Raw genomic sequence first — 23,352 nt, 5'->3', positions numbered from 1 at the left:
TGCAATGTAAATAGGAAAAAAAAAACCATAGCATAGATCAGGGGTAGGCAACCTTGGCTCTTTTATGACTCATGGACTTCAACTCCCAGAATTCCTGAGCCAGCCATGCTGAGGGGAAAGGGAGAGGTTTCCAAGTTGAGCCATGCTGGCTCAGGAATTCTGGGAGTTGAATTCCACGAGTCATAAAAGAGCCAAGGTTGCCTACCCCTGGCATAGATCATAAGAAATCATACGTGATTTCAAGTCCTGGGTTAGCCATGAAAGCCAGCTGGGTGACCTTGGGCTGGTCTCTCTCTCTCTCTCTCTCATATGAATGAATGAATGCACTCGTAGGGAAATGCATACATAAAATTATTAGGTGGTGTTAAACCACTTTTTCAAAGTTTCTACAACAGAAACATAACCAGGTCTTGTTTTCAGGATGGTTACAGAATTAGCATGAGCTTCATGGCTATGAATGTCCTCTAAGTGATGTCAAAGAGGGGCTATTAATTTAAAGCTGCAAGCTGACCTCAGCCCTACCCAGCTTCTCCAACTAGCCAGATAATTCAGTCACGTAACGATCCCAAAAGTCAGAAGGGCTTTTTCTTTAGCCAGATTCAATGCCCTTCCAACAAGCCATTACAGAAGGAAGATGCACAAAAATCCTCTTCAATTAGACTGTGTCTAAGCAGTGGTGGAATAATTGCTCTCTTATCCTCTCTATGCAGTAGCAAGCCAAGGATTATTATTTCCACTTTTACTAAATATCCTAGTTATTCCAATTTGTTTTATGTCAAAATGTTATCTGGTCTAGGACTATAAATTTAGGACTAAAATATAGTCACAGGATCTCTTTAATTATAATAAAGCCAAGAAAAATTAGCATGCAAGTTTCCTATATAGCGGGCATGTCAAACTCGCGACGTCACGTGACGTATTGGAACTTTTTCCCCATTGCCGGCAATGGGGTGGGCACGGTTTTGTCATGACGCGTCCAGCCCGCAGGCCGGCAGTTTGACACCCCTGCTATATAGCAAAAATAGTTTCCATATAGTGAGGACATTATTGCTTTATATACAGGGTTACTCTTCTGCAAGAAAAGTAAGTTCATGAAGAAAACCAAGATCATGGCATCTGGCCCTCTCAATTCCTGGCAAATAGCTGGGGAAGAAATGGAGGTAGTGACAGATTTTATTTTCCTGGGCTCCAAGATCACCGCAGACGGGGACTGCAGCCAAGAAATTAAGACGCTTGCTCCTGGGGAGGAAAGCCATGGCAAATCTACACAGCACACTAAAAAGCAAAGATATCACCCTGCCAACAAAAGTGCATATAGTCAAGGCTATGGTCTTCCCAGTTGCAATGTATGGCTGTGAAAGTTGGACCATAAGAAAGGCTGAGCGCCAAAGAATTGAAGCCTTTGAACTATGGTGCTGGAGAAGACTCCTGCGAGTTCCTTGGACTGCAAGGCGATCAAACCGGTCAGTCCTAGAGGAGATCAACCCTGACTGCTCTTTAGAAGGCCAGATCCTGAAGCTGAAACTCAAATACTTTGGCCACCTAATGAGAAGGAAGGACTCACTGGAGAAGAGCCTAATGCTGGGAAAGATTGAGGGCAAGAGAAGAAGGGGAAGACAGAGAATGAGGTGGCTGGATGGAGTCACTGAAGCAGTAGGCGTGAGCCTAAAGGGACTCCAGAAGATGGTAGAGGACAGGAAGGCCTGGAGGAACGTTGTCCATGGGGTCACGATGGGTTGGACACAACTTCACAACTAACAACAACATTCTTCTGCATGAGGATTAACTTTTCCACCACCTACCAGATTCTTGAAGCAACTGGAACACACAAGATGTTGTTGTATTTGAGATTGCAGCCTTCCCTTCCATGACGTTCTTTCTAGCCGCATTTCCGGCAGTTATTTGGTCTTTTGATTGCAGCAGAACACATCCTGGGTAATTCAGCAATTCATAAATTTCTTTCGTTTTTCCCTCATTTACTTTTTTGCCTAGTTTAAGTTCTGGAAAAAATAATTGAGGGAGATATTTACATCACGAACCTATGTGAAAACAAGGCACTGAATTTTAAAGTTTATAGAGAAATTTCTGCATGCTTTCTAAGACTTTTCTATTATATTTAGGGCATCTTAAATTTGGGAAGCCTTCTACTGTCTGCAATTTGACATTTTGTTTGAGGATCAAAAACCGCCTCTCGTTCATTTTGTTCACCAAATGCCTTTTTTTTTTTTTGCTTTGGCTTGCTAATAAGCAATGTATAAACCATGCCTTTATTCTCAGAATATGTTCTCCTGTCAAACCTAGCCATTTTTTTAAAAAAGACACATTATTTATTTTATTATTTATTTATTTATTTGTTTTTATAAACCGCCCTTCTCCCGAGGGACTCGGGGCGGTGTACAGAATAAGGTAGGCATACAGAATGAACAATAGTGAAAACAAACAATAGTAAAATACAAACTGGGACCCCAGATTAGAGCTATCAGGCCAGGCCGGACTGCTGGAACAGATAAGTTTTTAATTCGCGCCGGAAGGTGCGGAGGTCGGGGGCCATCCGGATTTCGGTTGGTAAGCTGTTCCAGAGGGCTGGCGCACCCACTGAGAATGCCCTCCCCCTGGGGGCCACCAGCCGACATTCCTTGAGCGGTGGCACCCTGAGGAGGCCCTCTCTGTGGGAGCGCACAGGACGGTGGGGTGCTGACATTGGCAGAAGGTGCTCCCGTAGGTAGTCCGGACCCATGCCATGTAGGGCTTTGTAAGTCATTGTTAGCACCTTGAACTTCACACGGAAGGCAACTGGAAGCCAGTGCAGTGCACGGAGGAGAGGTGTGATATGGGAGTATCGGGAGGCTCCCAAGAGTGTTCGTGCCGCTGCACTTTGCACCAGTTGAAGCTTCCGAGTGGATCTCAAGGGCAGCCCCAAGTAGAGAGCGTTACAGTAGTCTAGGCGAGAGGTCACAAGAGCATGGGTGACTGTACGTAAGGCATCCAGGTCCAGATAAGGCCGTAATTGGCGAACTAGTCGAACCCGGGAGAAGGCCCCCTTGGTCACAGCTCCTATGTGATCTTCCAGGGAGAGCTGCGAGTCATTATGTCTTAGCATGAGCCGTGAATTTTGTAAAAGGCTTGTTTTGATGTTGCTTTTAACTGATAAGAGAATCATGCCCCACTATTTATTTATTTTATTTTATTTTATTTATTTAGATTTATATACTGCCCTTTCCTGAAGGACTATAAGAAGCCTTCTGAGAAGGAAACAAGAGTTGCAGTCTTTTTAGTTCCTAACAAATGGGTTGCTGAATGCAATTTATCAAATAATCCAGATAGCCATGCAGAGCAACCATTCTACTACACTTTTCTTGTGTGGTCTGTTCAGTTTCCAGGCTGTGATAATTCTCCACTTACACTTATGAAGAAAAATAAGTCTATATAAACTTTTTTTTTGCCCTGGTTTTAACTTTGGGGAGACAAAATAAAAACATCTGCTACATTTCTTCAGTTACCTCTTTCCCTCAAAATGAAACCTCAGCTCTTTTTCCTTTGAACCAAGCAAACCTGGCTGTAATCACTGTTACATTGTACCCTTCTTGCAAGGACATTTTTGGGAACCAACCTTGATTGGTTCTAAGGCAAAAAGACATTCAACCTCACCTCTCTTTAAAATGTTGAATTGTCAGAAGCTTTTGAATGTTCCACCAAATTTTGATCCAGAAAGCTTTTATATTTCTACAAGTCCACCACATGATTTTTAAGAGAAAGATAGTTTTCTCCGCAATTGTTTTTATTGGGTATTGTAGATTGTGATGTTAAAGAAACTAACTTGATGTTGAACATGATAACAGCAGTACTGGTGGGACAATATTGGAAGGATAGTTTGCCTACTATAGAAGAATGGGTGTTTAAAGTTTCGAATCTTGCAGAAATGTCTAAGATTTCTGCTTATTTGAAAGATCATTCACAGGAAAGATATATTTCAGTTTGGAGGAGATGGATAGATTATATTCAGAATAAATAAATATGGGACTAAAAAGTTCCATTTAGCTTATGAGTAGATTTTAGTGGGATATTGTTATTGGTACTTTGTAGTTATGTTAAAGGGGAGTTAAAGCACATTATGAATTTGGTTAATTGTATATTATGCATAATTTTTATTTAGAATATGATTATTGTAACTAAAATCCTGTATTTAGCTCTGGGAAGTGGGGGGGAAGTGGGCGGGTATGGGGTGGGGGGGATTTGGTGATATATTGTAAAACTTTGTTTTTGTAAAACTCTTTAATAAAAAAAAGAATTGTCAGAAGCTTTTACTTATTTGGGGCCTCCCTTCACATTTCAGGGTAACGAGGAGTTGTACTGAGCAAAGTGATATTCCAAAGTTGACCAGAATCTTTATACAGAGCTGATCTTTAAAAAAGGGAGGAAGGTTGATTGGCTTTTGTTCTTAAACTGTCTTCCTTACGCTATAGTTTTTATTATCACCCCAAAATGCTGGGCAATGCTACTAATTTTAAGGAACCATAGTCATCAAAAGCTGTGGGGACCACAAAAAGCCTCAGAATAATCTCCTGCTGTTAAGGACCTCTAGCTTTGCCAGTTGTGACTAAAGGAGTGAGAATTTGCCTTGCCTTTTGTTCCTGACTCGAATGTCTATTACTTTATTGGCTAACAAGACAGCAGCAGTAAGATCAAACTCTAAACGGGCAAATAATTTGTAATGGGGAATAACAGGCCCAAGAGGTCAACAAAATAAAACATTTCAAGATAAAGTGGGTAATGATAACTTGAATCTAACTAGTGACTTTAGTAGCCCCACCTATGCTTCCAAGGAAAAAACATGATAAAGTTATTACTGCATCTATAAAGACACAAGTTATTGTATAGCAATGAAAGGGGTATTTCATAAATAAAATACCACTGCCAGACTTCTGACAAGTGAAACTGTCTAGTGCTAACTTATTGATGCATGGGTGAAAAAAGTTGATTGCAAGTTTACATTCATTCTCCCCTTTTAAGTTTTTTTACAGGATTATCCTTAGTCATATATGATAACTATGTAACATGTTCACTAAAAAAGTATAGACAGGATTTACATCCAGATGGTAACCCAAGAATACTCAATAAGACCATTCATTTCTGCAACCATTAAGTCTTTCCTGTAAAAAATTTTAAAAGCAAAGATAGCAACTACATACAATGGAATGTTCCAGTGATAATTTCAGGAAAACAGGTTTAGAGATATCTCTGTTTTACTAGAGATTGTGATAATTACGAGCAATAGCTAGATTTATAAAACTAATTTTGAGTACCAGGTAAAATAATTTGAACATCGTTTTGTTCCATCTTACATTTTAAGTCTCTGGACAGATTTCTGATATAATGTCAATCCAACTTTTCCCCCTGTAACTCCATCTTTTCTAAGCAGCTTACTTGATAATATTACCTAGACATCTCAAAGGTTTGCAAAATGTAGTGAATTTTTAATTGACTAAAATAATGCTTTAGCATAGCTGTTTGAAATCTTCACTTACATTTCTCCAGTCTTTTGAGAAGCTTTTGAGGACCCAGATTGTTGGGGGCAATTAAGCTGACTTTGTAATAATGCCGCTGCTTGAGGGGTGTGTGTGTGTGTGTGAAAGCCCTAATAAGCAGGCATATACATAGAATGAAGGCTACTGCTAAGCTTGTAAGCCGCCCTGAGTCTTTGGAGAAGGGCGGGATATAAATGGAATTAAAAAAAAAGCTGTCCATCCAAATCTTAAATTGATACATACAAAGTCTGATACTGGGAGAATATGCATAAGAGAACTATATTTGGTTGTTCTGACAGATCCCATAGATAGATAGACAGACAGACAGATAGACAGGGGTCTATCTGTACAGGGGTCTTCAAACTTGGCCCAAACTTGGCGTGCTGGCTGAGGAATTCTGGGAGTTGAAGTCCACAAGTCATAAAAGGGCCAAGTTTGAAGACCCCTGGCTTAGTAGGACAAGGAGAGGGTTCCGACCCAGCGCTGCTCCTCGCTTCGCCCTCGGGGGGGGGAAAAAAAAAGAGTTTCTTTCCATTGATTGTTCGGGCTTAATTAATTTCATTTCATTTTAACTTTTGCATGTAAAGCTTTTCCTGCCCTGTACACCGCCCTGAGTCCTTCGGGAGAAGGGCGATATAGAAATTCAATAATAAATAAATAAAATAAAATAAAATAAAATAAATAAATAAACAAACAAACAAACAAACTTCGGCGGCCTCCTTAAGGGCGAAACCTGCGAAGGGCGGAGAAAAAGAGACGAAGCAAGCGGCTCTCTCCGGCGCCTCAGGCGGGAGCGAGGCAAGGGAGGCGGCCAACTCGAGCGCGGCCAGCGGCGCCTTCCTTCCTTCCTTCCTTCTTTCCTTCCGCGGAGCCCGCCGAGGCGAGCGAGCCAACCCAGCCCAAGAAGCCAACTCACCTGAATGGATCGGAGGCATCGCGGCCAGAGGAGCGCAGGAGATCCGGGACGCCTAAAAAACAAAACAAAACAAAACAAAAAAAAAAATAGCAGGGGAAAAAAAGTGAAACGCGCGTGAAGAAGAGGAGAAGAGCGAGGCGCCGGGAAAGCTTCCGAGAGGGCGGCGGGGGGCGCGCGGGAGGAGGGCGTGAGGTTGAGGTGGAAGAGAGAGAGAGAGAGACACAGCCGGGTCTCGAACTGGCGACGGAGCTGCGTAAAGAAGAAGAAGGGGGCCACAGCGGAAGGGGCCGGCGAAGCGAGGAGGAGGAGGAGGAGGAAAGGGGGGGGAGAGAGGGGGGGAAAGTAGCCGCGGAGCCCACCAATGGCCGCGGCTTCGCGCGGGGTGGCGCCCCGAAACCGCACCACCCCGGGCGCGTTTTGTGTGTGTGTGTGTGTGTGTGTGTGTGTGTGTGTGTGTGTGTGTGTTTTTCCCCTCACCGTCACCTCCTCTTTCCGAGCGGGGAGGGGAAAAGGGGGAAAGGTGCCCGCGCTACCTCGGCCTTCCAATCTGCGAGCGGCTTCCACCTCCGCCCTTCCTCCGCCTTCGGGGCAGCGCTGCCAAAGTGTAACGTGGGAAACGAAGTCGTGTCCTTTCCTTCTCCTCGCCCGCGCGCCCTTTTCCAGGTTTCGTTCCCTCAGGCCCGGGCCTGTTTCGCGCCAGAGTTCACCCACGAGCCCGCCCGCCCTCGCTCGCTCTGCTCCGCGAGGAAGCGTCCCTTCGCCTCAGAGCTGCGGCCCCAGCCGCCCTTCCGCAGTCACTTTTTAACACCTCACCCCACTCGCCCCTTTCCCCTCCCGCCGACCCGACACCCCCCCCAACCCCTCAAAGCGTGAAAAGTCAAAAAAGGCACCAAGTTTGAATAACGCCGCGGGGGTGAGAGGATGGGAGGGAGGGAAAGTTCCGCTGCAAAACTTCGCCAAAAGTTAGGAGGAAAGGTTGGAAAGCCGAGCGGTCCCGCCTGTTTTCCTGCCCTTTCCTTCCCCTCCTTGCCCCGCCGGCCCGGGGTTGGGAGGAAGACTCGGGGACGCGCGACTCGCCTCAGGCGGCGCTTTCCTTGACACGGAAAACAACCCGGCCGCCCCCTCCCCACGTGAGAGAGAGAGAGAGTGTGTGTGTGTGTCCCCCTCCCCACGTCAGTGAGTGAGCCTGTGTGTGTGTTTGTGTGTGGCCCCCTCCCCACGTCAGTGAGTGAGCCTGTGTGTGTGTGTGTGAGACCCCCTCCCCACGTGAGTGAGTGAGCCTGTGTGTGTGTGTGTGTGGCCCCATCCCCACGTGAGTGAGCCTGTGTGTGTGTTTGTGTGGGCCCCCTCCCCACGTGAGTGAGCCTGTGTTTATGTGTGTGTGTGGCCCCCTCCCCACGTGAGTGAGCCTGTGTGTGTGTTTGTGTGTGGCCCCCTCCCCACGTGAGTGAGTCTGTTTGTGTGTGTGTGTGACCCCCTCCCCACGTGAGTGAGCCTGTGTTTGTGTGTGTGTGTGGCCCCCTCCCCACGTGAGTGAGTGAGCCTGTGTGTGTGTGTGTGTGTGGCCCCCTCCCACGTGAGTAAGTGAGCCTGTGTGTGTGTGTGAGACCCCCCTCCCCACGTGAGAGAGAGTGTGTGTATGTGTCCCCCTCCCCACGTCAGTGAGTGAGCCTGTGTGTGTGTGTGTGTGTGTTTGTGTGTGTCCCCCTCCCCACGTCAGTGAGTGAGCCTGTGTGTGTGAGAGACCCCCTCCCCACGTGAGTGAGTGAGCCTGTGTGTGTGTGTGGCCCCATCCCCACGTGAGTGAGTGAGCCTGTGTGTGTGTTTGTGTGGGCCCCCTCCCCACGTGAGTGAGCCTGTGTTTGTGTGTGTGTGTGTGTGGCCCCCTCCCCACGTGAGTGAGCCTGTGTTTGTGTGTGTGTGTGGCCCCCTCCCCACGTGAGTGAGCCTGTGTTTGTGTGTGTGTGTGGCCCCCTCCCCACGTGAGTGAGCCTGTGTTTGTGTGTGTGTGTGACCCCCTCCCCACGTGAGTGAGTGAGCCTGTGTGTGTGTTTGTGTGGGCCCCCTCCCCACGTGAGTGAGCCTGTGTTTGTGTGTGTGTGCCCCCCTCCCCAAGTGAGTGAGCCTGTGTTTGTGTGTGTGTGTGACCCCCTCCCCACGTGAGTGAGCCTGTGTTTGTGTGTGTGTGTGGCCCCCTCCCCACGTGAGTGAGCCTGTGTGTGTGTTTGTGTGTGTTTGTGTGTCCCCCTCCCCACGTGAGTGAGTCTCTCTCTCTCTCTCTCTCTCTCTCTCTCTCTCTGTGTGTGTGTGTGTATGTAAATAAGGCGAGGGGTGGGAGCAGGGAACTGGCGCTGCAACGGCCAGCCAGCCAGCCAAGCCAGCCCGCCCGCCTCTTTCTCCTTCTTTCCCACAAACTCCAGCGGCGGCTGAAGCGACGAGCAGCGGGCAGGGAAACTGCGTGTAGCATCCGCGCGCGCATACACACGCACGCACAAGCACGCGCGCCCGTTGCCTCGTGCATCATGGAATTCGAAGAGTTGGGCATCCGGGAAGCATGCGGCGTCTTCGGCTGCATCGCCGCCGGCTTCTGGCCCACCGAGCTGGATGTGCCCCATGTGATCACGCTGGGGTTGGTGGGGTTGCAGCACAGGTAGGAAGGAACCGGGGGGCGGGCGGGGGGGGCGCCTTGGGGGAAACATGCGAGGAGCGTGGAAGAAGGGCCGTGTGTGGGGGGGGGGTGGGAAAGAGAGAGGGAGTGGGAGGAATGCGGTGGGATTAAGAGTTAAAACCTGCGCCGGTTCGGTAGGGTCTGCTCCGGTAATAACTAAAAATAACTAAAGCACGTGTGCAAAGGATGTAAACGCCTCCGTGCATATGCACTCTGCATACACCCCATGCATATGCACTCTGCGTACCCCCACCCGTGCATATGCACTCTGCGTACCCCCCCTGCATATGCACTGCGTACCCCCCCTGCATATGCACTCTGCGTGCCCCCCATGCATATGCACTCTGCGTACCCCCGCATGCATATGCATATGCAACCTGAGCCCTTCTTCCTGTTTTTCTCCCCCCACCCCCCCATTCCAAGAAAACGAAGTGCTTGGTAAGATTAAAGTGTATTTCCCGATTATGCAAAGGATCCTAACCCTTCCTCAGAATTCTAGGATGGCCAAGAGCTCTTCCTGATCAAAGTTTACAGGTACTTCTTCAACCGCTTTAAGAGCCTCTAAAACTTGCTGAAGATCTGTATCTCCTGTCTGAACTGGATGGTGGCTCAATAAGCCAGGATTATCTTCGGATCCATTGACTTGGCTGTGGATCTACAGCAGCAATCTTTTTAAAGAGGCCCGCTGTAGAGCGTTGGGCCCAAATCAGTTTTGGCAATCTGGTTTACCCTTGGTTTCAGCCATAGAAAAGTACAAAAGCAAAGGTTAGATAAAAGGGACTGTATGGCTTTGTTTTGCAAGATATCCACCCCTTGCAGACTCTGCCCATAATCCTTTCCTGCTGCGCGATATATTTGTTCTGCCTACTCTGCCCAGAAACATCCCAACAAGATAACAACTTCGGCCTCACTTGCCCATCCTCTCAGGAAGTTGCTTGTTTGCAAACACATGCTCAACTTATCTACTTCATATCTGTGCTTTATTTTATATTGGCTTTCTCTAATCCAATGTCTTTTTCAAATTTCTTGACGCTGCAGGCTGGGGATATTGGTAGGTTTAATCCAGCATCTCCAGAGAGCATCAGGCTAGTCTACATCTCTTTACCCTTGTTTCTCTTGCCTGCTAAAAATTTAGCTGTATGTATTTCTTCACAGAGTGGTAAATTTCTAGATTCAATTTGCTCTGTGGATACTTGTTCTTGCTCACTTAGAGGATTGGGACTGCTGAACCAAGCAGAAACCACAATTCTCAATCCCCTTAACAGAAAGTAAGGATGTACCTTCTCTATGTTTGTGCAAATTCTCCAAACGTTGTGTGGCTGGATGCTACTGTGTTATATATATATTTGTCAAAAGACTTGACAAATACTTAACACATGTATCTCCCTTGCCTCCTAGCTAATAAAGAGAGAGAGAACCTGTGGCTCAGGAAGTTAAAACAACAGCCTAATATATAATCAGCCCAGGTTCGAATCTCAGATAAAAAGGGTATGACTGACTGATGAGAACATAAGAAGTTCGAAATGATCATATCAGCCTCCCTAAATTCTTTATTAGCAATTTGAATAATTTACACAAAATAATGAGCTGTTGTAAGTTGTGACTATATCCTGTGGATAGCCTTGAGTTAGGCCAAAACAGGAAAGAAAGATTTGATTAGCAAGGTGTATTCAAAAGACTTGACAAATACTTCACACACTCACACACACATATATTTCTTGGGAAGTAATCATGCTCAAGGATCATGTGGCACATGTGTCTAGGATTTACTTTTTAAAAACTCCCTAGAGTCCAGGGGTAGGCAACCTTGGCTCTTTGATGACTCATGGACTTCAACTCCCAGAATTCCTCAGCCAGCCATGCTGGCTCAGGAATTCTGGGAGTTGAAGTCCATGAGTCATCAAAGAGCCAAGGTTGCCTACCCCTGCCCTAGACTACACAGGCATATATATTTAAGACACAACAGTCACCTTCTTGGTAAAAAGAAAAGAAAAGAAAAAAATATTACACTGCACTAACAAAACATTTACAATCCCACCCCTAAATTTGCAACTCAAAAGGAATTGACAGACCTATTTTTCCATCTCAGGAAACTTTCTTCCTCCCATCCCCAATATTATTAATTTATTTTTAAAGTTCTGATCCTGCTTTGATAGTAACAGTTTGAAGTATCAACTTGCCAGGTTTTACAGAGTAGCTATCCTTGCAAGTATGAAATCTGTTACATAAATGGTGGGTTATCATTCAAATGGTTTGTTCAGCTCTACACAAGCACAGGCAGCAGAGCAACTGGTTTCCTGTTTTTAACTTTCCATTTCCAATTAACTATAAAGATAGAGCTAAAATCATAGTAGCTAATATTTAGTTACAATTAGGGAAAGGTAATTTTAACAATGATTCTGGCTTCTTTCCCATCATTCTTTAAACAACCCGGGGACCTAGTTTGAACACAGAACTGCATAAATTCTGAGCACTTTTACCTCTTGTATGCCTTCCCAACAATGTATTCTCCAGTCAGCCTGGAGAATGAGTTTCAGGTGGGAAAATGTGTCAGGGTGTAATATATCAATTAGACTTGGTTGGTAAATCTAGATTAAAGATATATGCAAAAAAAAAAATTCAGCTGGGACAAGTCATTGATAAAAGTTGATGGAGGCAATACAGGTAGTTTTTAGTTAATGACCACTCATTTGGCAGCCATTTAAACTTAAGTTGGCATAAAATGAGTGGTATTTATGACCAGTCTTTGAAATTCTGGCCCAGGGCAGCTTCCCCACAGACACACAGCAATAGCAGTAGCTAGCAAGAATTTGGAAATGACAACCAAATGAGGTCTTGACTAACAACCCATGATGAGTCACTTAATGACAGCAACCAGGGACTGCTGGAACTACTATGGCTAAGTGATATGTCACATGACATTGTACTTTATGATCACATCACTTAACAGCGGAAATTACAATCCCAGTTATCATTGATAAGCTAGGGCTACCTTTATAAACTATATGGCAAAAAGCAAGGCACAAATGAAGTCTACGTTTGGTATTTCTAAGTCCTGACATGAATTACAGCATGTTATAAGAGAAGATTAATAACACTAATTGGTTAATATAGTTCTGTTAAGATATATTTAGATAGACAGACAGACAGACAGACGTAGTCTTTCATATGATTCATTTCAGCATAAAGTTTAGGGAATATTTTGCATAGATACCTAAAATAATTCCTTCCGGTGTGTGCATGTGGAGTTTTCTATCCAAAGCATATTTCTCAGATAATTTAAAATGGCTCTAACCTTTGTGGTGCTTTACCTTCACAATCTCCTGCCAGTGTGAATGATGCTAAACAGATGAAATGTGAGCTCTATGTAAATTATGCTCTGAATATATTTAAGACTAATTTCAAGACTAATTTCTTGAAAACTATACTCTTCCCCCTCCTTTTTCCCCTAGCTTTTATAGGCTGAATTAACAGGAATCTTTCTTCTAATGCACTTAAGTATCGGGACTACTCTAAAGATCACCTTAAACTACTCTTGAGCGATTTTTGTTGTGCACCCTGGTATATATTGTTAAATAGTCTTGACACACAAGGTGTAACTCGGGTACAGGTTTCCTCGTGTTTACTGAAATTAGATGGCCTCCAAATCCTTTCCACAAAACTGAAATAATTAAGAAACTTGATTAAAAGCAGCATATTGGTTTTAAAGAGAGAGAAGTGTGTCTTATGACGGAGTTTAAAAGCGAAAGCTTTTAAAATCTTCAATTTGACGATTTTTAAATCTTAAATTTATCAACCATTCAGAGTTATGAAGGAACCCCCCCCAAGGTACTTATGACCCAATTCCAAACTTCCATCACCCACCCCCCACAGTCACATGACTGCATTTTGGGCATTCAGCAACAGCCCCGCATGCTTTCCACGTTTTTGCCCAAAAAAATGGCATCTATTTCCAGTTTTGGGCAAAAATGCCCCATAATTAACCATGGCCTTGCTTAATGACTATGGATTTACTTAACCACGGTAATTCACTTAACAACCGCCACAAAGAAGATTGTAAGATCAGGACAGTAATGTGGTTGCCCCACTTTACAGCCATTCTAACTTGCGACCATAATGGGCAGGCTCCATTATGGTCACGTTGAGGACTACCTATATATCTAAAGTGGGAATATCTAATATGAAGGTTCAAGGAAACATCCCAAAATAGATCAGATTTCTGCATTTTAGGGCACAATTTAACATTGGAGTCACCATTTATGGAATGTTTTGATAGTTTTTTGTTTTTTGTTTAATTTGATTTAGGTATCTGCCAAAACAAAACAAAGAATGCTCTTTTGCAAAAAGGAATTCTATTCTCAGAACGTTGTGATTCTGAACTGTCTTTTCCACATGTGAGCAATGTATGCTGCTTTCACTTCCAAGTGTTGCCCAAACATTTCAGCCCCCTCATCTCCAATGGCCAGAACTGAGTAGAGCTGATGGGAATTGGCGTGCAATAATACCTGCTAGAAATCAGCAGTTCTTAGTGGGGGAAAAATGATGGTCGTGCTAGAAAAAGGGCAGCTAATTTGCCTTAGGAATAATGAGTGGCACTCTATTTCATCCAGGTATAGCATGACACAAAGTATTCTGCAGTATGAGGTGTACCCTTATTGATATGATTAAGACACCTAGAGTCGCCTCCAGGCAACGTGTATTGTATACGTTTATACTAAATAAATAAAATTAATGTTTCTTGCATGTTTCATCTTCAGCAGACCAAGCAAGGCATCATGGATTTCAGAAGTACACGTATAAGATCGGGTCTTATATTACTTTGTGCTCGAAAAGACGCATTAGGGGTTATTTTCTGGTTATTTTGGGGAAAATATGATACTAAATGGGTCCGTATGGCTGAGGATCTTAACTGGGGCTTATTTTGTGGGTCAGGCTTATATTACAAGCATCCTGAAAAAATCGTGCTAGGACTTATTTTCAAGTTAGGTCTTATTTGGGGGGAAACAGGGTATGTATCATGTGATCAAAGTCATTTACACTGCAGTCTAGTACTCCAGTCGATTAAATTGAGCTAGCAATATGTCAAAAGAGATTTTTAAAAGTCCTTCACTCTTCAGGAATGATCAAGGATAGATTTTAAATACTGGATTGGAGCGCTAAATATCAAAATATGAAAAGCAGTTGAATAGTTTTTAAACAAATTCTTAATAAAGAATAAATAAGACCGTATTATTAATAATCTTGTTTGGGCAATTAGACTGTGTTAATCAATATATGAAAAAACGTCATGCAAGTCCTTGACCCAAACTGTTCTGTAACATTTTGGAACAAGTTTTAGGCTTGTTAATCTTTTTCTAGAAGATACTTCATTTTGAGAAATATTGCATTTTGGCAAGAACAGGATGGACACAGATTGTGGGAGTTTTGCCAATCAGAAAATTTGGCAGTTAGTCAGCATGGTTAAAATTTCTTTAGAACTGGACAGATTTTTTTTACGGAAAGAAAGGGAAGGTTTATACTCTTTAATTTTGGGCTTAGTGCTATGTCTTCAGTGTTTCACTTTCCTGACCTTGAAAGATAGCAATATAGCATCTTCTCAAAAGATTTCTCATGTTTTTACAAAATATCCAGTCTTTTTGAAAAATCATTTTTTTCGTATGTTCACTTAAGGTTACTTACAGAGATTTGTTCCCCATAATGTTCAGTATGTATGTATGTGTATATATATATATATATATATATATATATATATATATATATATATATATATATATATATATGCGCAACATTATGGTTTATTATACCCCTACAAGAAACAATAGTGACATTAACATTTTAAAATGCTGATTTAAAGTAATCCTGTCTGAACTTTGTGAATGGCTTGCTAATTAGGTCTACTGTAGCGCAAAAAAATGTGACTAAAAGTCCATTGTGTAAAGGATCTGTTGGGACAAGGTGTAAAGTTTTGGTAGACCTAATTTTTTTTTCTACTGGGATGAGCATTATTTCAAGGCAAGTAGTTAGTTTCCCTTGGAATACAAAATGAATAGGTACAGTAGACCTAATAAGCTAAACAAATGCATTTGTATCACCAAATAAAGACTAAGGATATGGTACTTAGAATACAAACTTTGCCTACCTCTGTCTATATCTTTCTATCTATCTTGAAACTCAAATACTTTGTCCACCTAATGAGAAGGAAGGACTCACTGGAGAAGAGCCTCATGCTGGGAAAGGTTGAAGGCAAGAGAAGAAGGGGACGACAGAGAACGAGGTGGCTGGATGGAGTCACTGAAGCAGTAGGCGTGAGCTTAGATGGACTCCAGAAGATGGTAGAGGACAGGAAGGCCTGGAGGAACATTGTCCATAGGGTTGCGATGGGTCAGACACGACTTCGCAGCTAACAACAAAATCTATCTATCTATCTATCTATCTATCTATCTATTTATCTATCTAATGAATTGAGGCTGCTTATGGTGATCAGCGTCTCTTCTCAATGAAGGTCTGCCTATAAATTAACCAGAAGTTGCATCTACAATAGAAAAAGGGGCAAATCTGACATACCTGTCATTATTAACCACATCAGTTCAATTTACACAGTAGAAGAAGATTAAGCTTAAACAGAGTACGCAGAAAACAGTGTTAAATGAAAATAACTTCAAGTTCTAAAGCATATTGGATAGGCAACAACATGCTTCTCTTAACAAACTTAATGCCACAGCCTTTCCTGTTCCAAATGGAGTGTCAATAATGGAGAACATATATAGCTCAGGGATGAAATGCTGGATCGTGGTGTTTGATGATGGCTTTTTTTTCTGGCAAATATTTCATTACCAAACATGGTAAACTGGTGACGTTATCTAGTTTGGCTGTGACACATTTGCAAGAAGCAAACCAAGATCAGGTAGCCAACCAACTGGGTGTGTTAATTAGGTTAACAGGTAAAATGAGTACTTTAGATATCTGAAAGGATGTCCCATGTCCCACTTTTGGCACCCCTGTTTTAAATAATTTATTTGAACAGGAAAGAGCAGATTCACTGTCAATTCAGTACCTAAATTGCTTGGATAAATGTCTCTAATTCTTATTAGCAACATCCTAATAAAGCACAGAATTGGGAGAGGGAGTCAAGAATCTATTTTCAAAAAGCATTTAGACAAATAAAATGTAGATAAATAGCTTAGTAGTTAGAAAACAACTTTTAAAATTAAAACCACCTGCAAAATTGAGGGGAGAATACATTTTCAGATTTGAAAACAAGGTTTTCAATAAAATTTATCTTCAGTATAGCTTACATATATTTTTTCCCCCTAAAATAATGGCTGGGCTATCATAGCATCCTCTTTTATTAAACACATGTTTTGTGGTTTCTGATTCATATAGACCCTGTGACTGAGTTATTTGCTAGTTTCTTTTGCTTAGCACAGTAAAATAGTTCTATTTCTGGGAGAATTATGTGAGCAGTTAAGAGTTTTACATTTTTATACCTCATTTCTTTGTCTAATTATACTTCTACTTGCCCAGAACACATACGGCTTCTTGATTCTGTGGGTCTTACTACCCCATAAGTATAAGATTGCAGCTCATATTTATATCTTGGAGTACATTTTACTAGTGTTTCATAACAGGTCCTTGAAGTTACTGAATTAAGAGAGTGGCGGCACCTGAAATTTGAACTTAACTCTATTCTGTTGGACATTTCAGCAATTCATTTACTGTTGCTTTACTCTTTGCCCAACACCCCTAATAAAGTAAAAACATTAAACAAACCTGTTGCAGGAGGGGAAGGGCAGCGTCCAGTGGCTTTCGTCTGATATCCTGCACCTCTTCCTGTTTGTAAAACCTCTCTAAAAATGATGTTCGGTTTTTAATAACAGACTGCAAGCCCTCAGATACACATCTTTGTGGTTGCACTGTTGTATTCTCTGACATGCTTTTCTTAAATTGAATAGGTGAGGGTTCTGCATGAAAAAAAACAGTATCAGAGATTATTTAGTTTTGTCAAGAAATTGATACACTCTGATTGATTCTAATGTCTCTACCTACTACCTACCTACCTACCTACCTACCTACAGATATAAATTGCACTGGCTTGCTTGGGGCATTCTTCCAATCTTTAGATATTTTGCCCTAAAGAAACGTTTATATCTCTGCAAACAAGCCTTTCAAGCCGGAGCACATTCAAGATTTTGGAAACATATTATGGCCATCGTGATAAAAAGCACCTAGTCAGGAGAAGGCAAAGTTGCAAAAGTTGTTTCTTGCAACCTATATATTTGTCTTTTTTACTGAATACGGAGGCATCTTTCAAAGTGCACTGGATTATAGGGAAATACTGTGGGGTTCAGAGATTTTTTTTAAAATATAGACTATGCTAAAGGCTGCATGATGCCAGCTTCCAGTTTATTATTATTTTATTACAAATTCCCAAAGAGATATTGTACCCTGGGGTAATCCATCCGTCAGTCCTTCCTTCCTTCCTTCCTTCCTTCCTTCCTTCCTTCCTTCCTTCCTTCCTTCCCCTTTCCCTTCCCCTTTTGGAGGGAAGGGAATCCTGCTAGTGAACCAGGAGTGATCCTTGGAAAAAATATTTATACTCATGATCCATCCGAACATAATTGCATGCAGTGAAGTGTTCTGTCTCTCCATAATCTCTGGAGATAAGTAGTGGACATCAGTGCTGTTTTATGCCCTTTGGGCAAATAAACATGCAACAAGTTTCTTACAGATAGTCCTCCAACCCATTCATTTAGGGATGGTGAAAGTTTGTCACATCGCTGAAAGAAGTGACTTAAAAATGCTCCTCACACTGTCAAGGACTGTCAGAGCATCCCCAGGGTCACATGATCAAAATTTGGATGCTTGGCAACTGGTATGCAGTTACAGCGGTTGCAGCATCTTAAGAATCTGTGACTGGCCATTTCTGGCCTTCCCAGATGAGCTTCCAACAAGCAAAGTCAACGGGAGAAACCAGTTGTCGTGATGGCTGCCTGATTAACAACTGCAGGAGTTCGCTTAACAACCATGGCAAAAAAAAGGTCATAAAATCAGATACAACTCATTTTAACAACTGCCTTGCTCAGCAACGGAAATTCTGTTCTCAGTTTTAGTCGTAAATCAAGGATTACTTATATATTGAAACACACATTGGGTTGTTTATCTCTTCACAGTAGCTTTCGTGGGACATTCGCACATCGCATGCAGAGATTTGTTTCACCTCCCATGAATTTAAAGCACCAAACATAAATGAATGGATTGCCTGGGGAATTAGTTATTATTTTATATCTCTTCCACATCTACCCAATGATACAGTGAAAAATCGTTACCTTCTTCAGAGACTTTCCTCTTGACCCTCGGTAGTATTGGGTCTGTAATAACTTCTGCAAGGATCTCTTTAAAAAAGACAGTAAAGATTTATTGGCAGTGTGCTGTTAACATTTGGGGTGCAAGATGAATACATTTGCTCCTAGGTTAATTTAACCGACTTAATTCACACTTCTGGAACTAAAAATAAGCAGAAACACAGATAATTTTTTTGTTCTACATTTCTCTAAACTTTGTAGAAATTTCTTCAGTGATAATTGCCTGGGTCATCAACATAGATACAGAGCTGTATATGCATGTTCGTCAAATCTTTTCCACTTTCAATGAAAGCCTTATGTAAATATACCCTGGATATCTTTCCAGTTGTTTAGCTCCTGCTAATAAGACACACAAACATCCCCCCAAAATTCATTCATTAATGTTAGATAAAGACTATTTCAGTGGTGAACAAATGCTCTGATCTTTTAACCTCCTTGGGTGATTTTGTGTATACCTGCAAGAGCCATGAGTTTCTCTAAGCAGCTTCTCTGAGCATTTGAAAATTAGAACCGTAGTATGCTCAAGAAGCGTATGTGGAGTTTCATTTGGCATGAAAAAACCTCCCATGTCCTTACAATGTGTAGAGAACTTGGGAAGGGCACATTACACCCCTCAAAAGAGTGGCAGTGTGCAATGTGTGGCAATGCCGCTTGGGGGGGGGAAGCCCTAATAAGCAGGCATATACATAGAATGAAGGCTATTGCTAAGCACATTGGTTTGTGCTTAGATTGTAAGCCGCCCTGAGTCTTCGGAGAAGGGCGGGATATAAATGGGATTAAATTAAAAATAATAAATAATTCTAGACAACGCCCATGAAAAAGTGACATAGGGCAGGTGTTTAAATCTTGAAATTAAATAAGTCATAAGACGTCAATATTCGGATGAGAACGGTGAACTCTGTACATATTCTATGTATCTGTCCTCAGTATTCAGCTGGGTGATTTTGGGGCTTTCACTAGCATACCAGTGGTCCCCAACCTTTCTGACTTTGTGCACCACCGGTGGGGTGGCGGGAGGAAGAAGGGAAGATTCTGTGTGAGTGATGATTGAACGCATGCGCACAGCTCCATTTGCACAAGCAGCAGGCACGCACCCACTCCGCTCACACAAATGGAGCTTTGCACACGCATGCTCGCCCACTGCTTGCGCAGCCCAGTTCTGAATAGGCCACAGCCCGGTACCGGTCCGTGGCCCAGGGATTGGGGACTCCTGCCTTAAAACTATGAAATCCAAAATATTTGGTCAACATGCACTGGTCTAATGTGATACATTCCATAATCTTCATTGAAGAGGTCTTCATCCATAGGGGATGAATAGGATAATAATAACGGCCACCAACAAGGATATTTTGGTGCTTGAGATTTTGTGTATGATTTTATTACGGTGCCTTCTATCTAAATAGGGCATTTTCCTTATTTCGCCTCTTATCATATCCATCTCACTGCCAGCTGATGGTGTTCTTAGGACCAACAAGACACAATGGCTGCAGTCACATTTTGCTAAACAGGTTTTCAAACCATGTTTTTTTGAGTCCACATATGCTATGCTAAACGCAGTTTGACTCAAACAACGCTAAGCCATTCGAACCCAGTCAGTTTCTGATAATTAAACTGTGATTTGCAGAATGCTACAAGTAGTTGAGTAGAGTTAGAGTGATAGGCTAACTAAAAAAATACTACTCAATCTGTGAAATTCAAGTAAATGTTCATTAACTCAATCCTATATTTTACAATTTTAGGCAGCCGTATGCAACAAATAATTAAAATACATCCCTTCATCCCTCCAAAACCAGTAGTAGTCTTGCTAGCTACCAGTATTGGTACTTTCATCCCACTGTTGAAAGATTCTGGAGCACTGGGGAACTACCAGAGGACTAGAAAAGAGCTGATGTGGTTCCCATCTTCAAAAAAGTGGGGGGGGAAAACAGATCCAAGAAACTTTTGACCAATCAGCCTGACATCAATACTTGGGAAGATACTGGAAAAGATAATCAAGCAACAGATCTGCAAACACCTAGAAGCAAGCAAAGTTATAATCAGAAGCCTACATGGGTTTGTCTATGAAAAACAGATCATGCCAAACAAATCATCTTTCATTCTTTGACAAAGTGACTAAATTCGTGGACCAGCAAAATGCAGTGGACATAGTACACATGGATTTCAGCAAAGCATTTGACAAAGTAGACACAACCTACTTCTTGGTAGGCTAAAAAAGTGGGATAGACAGCCTCGCCATCAGTTGGATTTGAAACTGGCTGACAAAAATCGCATTCAGTGTGTGGTCCTCTGAAAATACATCTTTGTGGAAGAAAGGAATTGGTAGGATTCTGTTTTAGGCCCAGTACTCTTCGACATCTTCAGAAATGATTTAGATGAGGGAACAGAAGGGGAAATCAAATTTGCAGATGACATTAAACGGGCAGGAATAGTCAACATTCCAGAAGATAGGATCTAGATCCAGATGGATTTCAACAGACTTGGTCACTAGGCCCTATCTAGCAAAATGAAATTCAGTGTAGAGAAAAGTAAGGTTTTATACTTGTGCAAAAAATGTCAAATGTGCAGGCTGAATAGCATTGACTGTGAGGGATCTTGGAGTCCTAGTGGACAATCACTTAAATATGAGCCAGCCCTGTGTGGCAGCAGCCAAAAAAGCCAACACAATCCTAGGTTGTATTAACACAGAGATAGAATCAAGATCATGTGAAGTACCGATATTAGTACCGCTTAGTAAGACCACACTTAGTAAGACCACACTTAGAATACTTTGGTCACCATATTATAACAAAGATGTAGAGACTCTGGAAATAGTACAGAAAAGAGCAACAGAGATGATTAAGGGGCTGGAGGCTAAAACATGAACAATTGCAGGAATTAGGATTGTCTAGTCTATTGAAATGAGACGGGTGACATTCAAGCACTGTTCCAATATTTGAAGGGTTGCCACAGAGAAGAGGGGGGTCAACCTAATCTCCAAAGCACCAGAAGGCAAGATAAGAAACGATGGATGGAAACTAATCAAGGAGAGAAGCAACCCAGAACTAAGAAATTTCCTAACAGAGAGAACAATTAACCAGTGGAACAGTTTGTGTTCAGAAGTTGTGGGTGCTCCATCACTGGAGGCTTTTAAGAAGAGACTGGACAGCCACTTGTCTGAAATTATATGGTCTCCTGCTTGTGCTGGTGGTTAGACTAGCACAGGCATGTCAAACTTGTGATGTCGCGTGACGTATTGCAACTTTTTCCCCATTGCCGGCAATGGGGTGGGCGCGGTTCTGGCATGACACATTCGGCCCATGGGCCGGCAGTTTGACATGCCTGGACTAGGAAGATCTCCAAATCCTTTCCAACTCTTGTTATTCTGTTATCTGAAAAACAAAAGCTAATCTCAAAGGTTTAACCAGCTGCCCTCCATAGTGATCAGAAGATGGGCCTCTTACATACAAATAAATAATAATAATAATAATATATAAAGTTGGAAGGGACCTTGGAGGTCATCTAGTCCAACCCCCTGCTCAGGCAGGAAACCCTATACCATGTGAGGCAAATGGCTGTCCAGTCTCTTCTTAAAAACCTCCAGTGTTGGAGCATTCACCACCTCTAGAGGCAGGTTGTTCCACTGGTTAATTGTTCTAACTGTCAGGAAGTTTCTCCTTAGTTCTAGGTTGCTTCTCTCCTTGACTAGTTTCCATCCGTTGCTTCTTGTCCTGCTCTCAGGCGCTTTGGAGAACAGCTTGACTCCCTCTTCTTTGTGATAGCCCCTGAGATACTGGAACACTGCTATCATGTCACCCCTCACCCTTCTCTTCATTAAACTACACATACCCAATTCCAGCAACCGTTCCCTATATGTTTTAGCCTCCAGCCCCCTAATCATCTTGGTTGCTCTTCTCTGTACCCTTTCTAGAGTCTCGACATCTTTTTTACATCGTGGTGACCAAAACTGGATGCAGTATTCCAGGTGTGGCCTTACCAAAGCATTGTAAAGTATTAGTACTTCACTTGATCTTGATTCTATCCCTCTGTTAACGCAGCCTAGCACTGTGTTGGCTTTTTTGGCAGCTGCAGCACACTGCTGGCTCATATTGAAGTGATTGTCTACTAAGACTCCGAGATCCCTCTCACAGTTACTACTGTTGAGCAAGGTACCACCTAAACTATACCTATGCATTTGATTTTTCCTGCCTAAATGTAGAACCTTACTTTTTTCACCATTGAATTTCATTTTGTTAGATAGTGCCCAGTGTTCGAGTCTGTCCAGATCCTTCTGTATCTTAAGCCTATCTTCTGGAGTATTGGCTATTCCTGCCAGCTTGGTGTCGTCTGCAAATTTGATGAGTTCCCCATCTATCCCCTCATCCAAATCATTAATGAAGATATTGAAGAGCACTGGGCCCAGAACAGAGCCCTGGGGCACCCCACTACACACTTCCTTCCATGTAGATGCGGTTCCATTGAGGACCACACGCTGAGTACAGCCTGTCAGCCAGCTACGAATCCATCTGGTGGTGATGCTATCTAACCCACATTTTTCTATCTTATCAAGTAGTAGGTTGTGATCTACTTTATCAAATGCCTTACTGAAGTCCAAGTAAATTATATCTACAGCATTCCTCTGGTCCACTAATTTTGTCACTTGGTCAAAGAATGTAATAAGATTTGTCTGGCATGATCTGTTTTTGACAAACCCATGTTGACTTTTAGTGATGACTTTGTTTGCATCAAGGTGTTCGCTGATTTGTTGTTTGATTATCTTTTCCAGAATCTTCCCAGGTATTGAGGTCAGGCTGATAGGTCTGTAGTTTCCTGGATCTGTTTTTTTCCCTTTTTTGAAGATGGGAACTACATCAGCTCTCTTCCAGTCCTCTGGTAGTTCCCCAG

General features: G+C 42.6%; 2 protein-coding genes across 6 annotated transcripts in view; one reads left to right on the top strand and one right to left on the bottom strand.

Moving 5' to 3' along the window:
* Positions 1-23,352, bottom strand: part of PAICS (phosphoribosylaminoimidazole carboxylase and phosphoribosylaminoimidazolesuccinocarboxamide synthase) — a gene marked incomplete at its 5' end in the record, with an annotated part of 69,672 nt that overhangs the window by 12,988 nt on the left and 33,332 nt on the right. The window contains 4 exons of one of the 4 annotated variants that reach the window (XM_083367231.1): positions 1,803-2,000; positions 6,442-6,493; positions 16,880-17,070; positions 18,436-18,501. In XM_083367231.1, the coding sequence (XP_083223357.1) occupies positions 1,803-2,000; positions 6,442-6,493; positions 16,880-17,070; positions 18,436-18,501 (507 nt within the window). Of the gene's footprint in view, positions 1-1,802; positions 2,001-6,441; positions 6,494-6,800; positions 6,862-6,918; positions 7,258-16,879; positions 17,071-18,435; positions 18,502-23,352 lie in introns of those variants that run through there. The other 3 variants (XM_083367232.1, XM_083367234.1, XM_083367233.1) reach the window with 3 other exon arrangements.
* PPAT (phosphoribosyl pyrophosphate amidotransferase) overlaps positions 8,794-23,352 on the top strand; it is a 320,661-nt gene continuing 306,102 nt past the window's right edge. For both annotated transcript variants that reach the window (XM_083367256.1, XM_083367257.1), the window contains exon 1: positions 8,794-9,091. In XM_083367256.1, coding sequence (XP_083223382.1) covers positions 8,964-9,091 — 128 coding nt within the window. In that variant the 5' untranslated portion in view covers positions 8,794-8,963. The remainder of the gene's footprint in view (positions 9,092-23,352) is intronic.

Source organism: Vipera ursinii (genome assembly GCF_947247035.1).
Source record: "Vipera ursinii genome assembly, chromosome: 7".
Taxonomy (NCBI): Eukaryota; Metazoa; Chordata; class Lepidosauria; order Squamata; family Viperidae; genus Vipera; species Vipera ursinii.
Note: the sequence above shows the minus strand (reverse complement) of the source record. Positions and strands in the feature narration are given on the sequence as shown.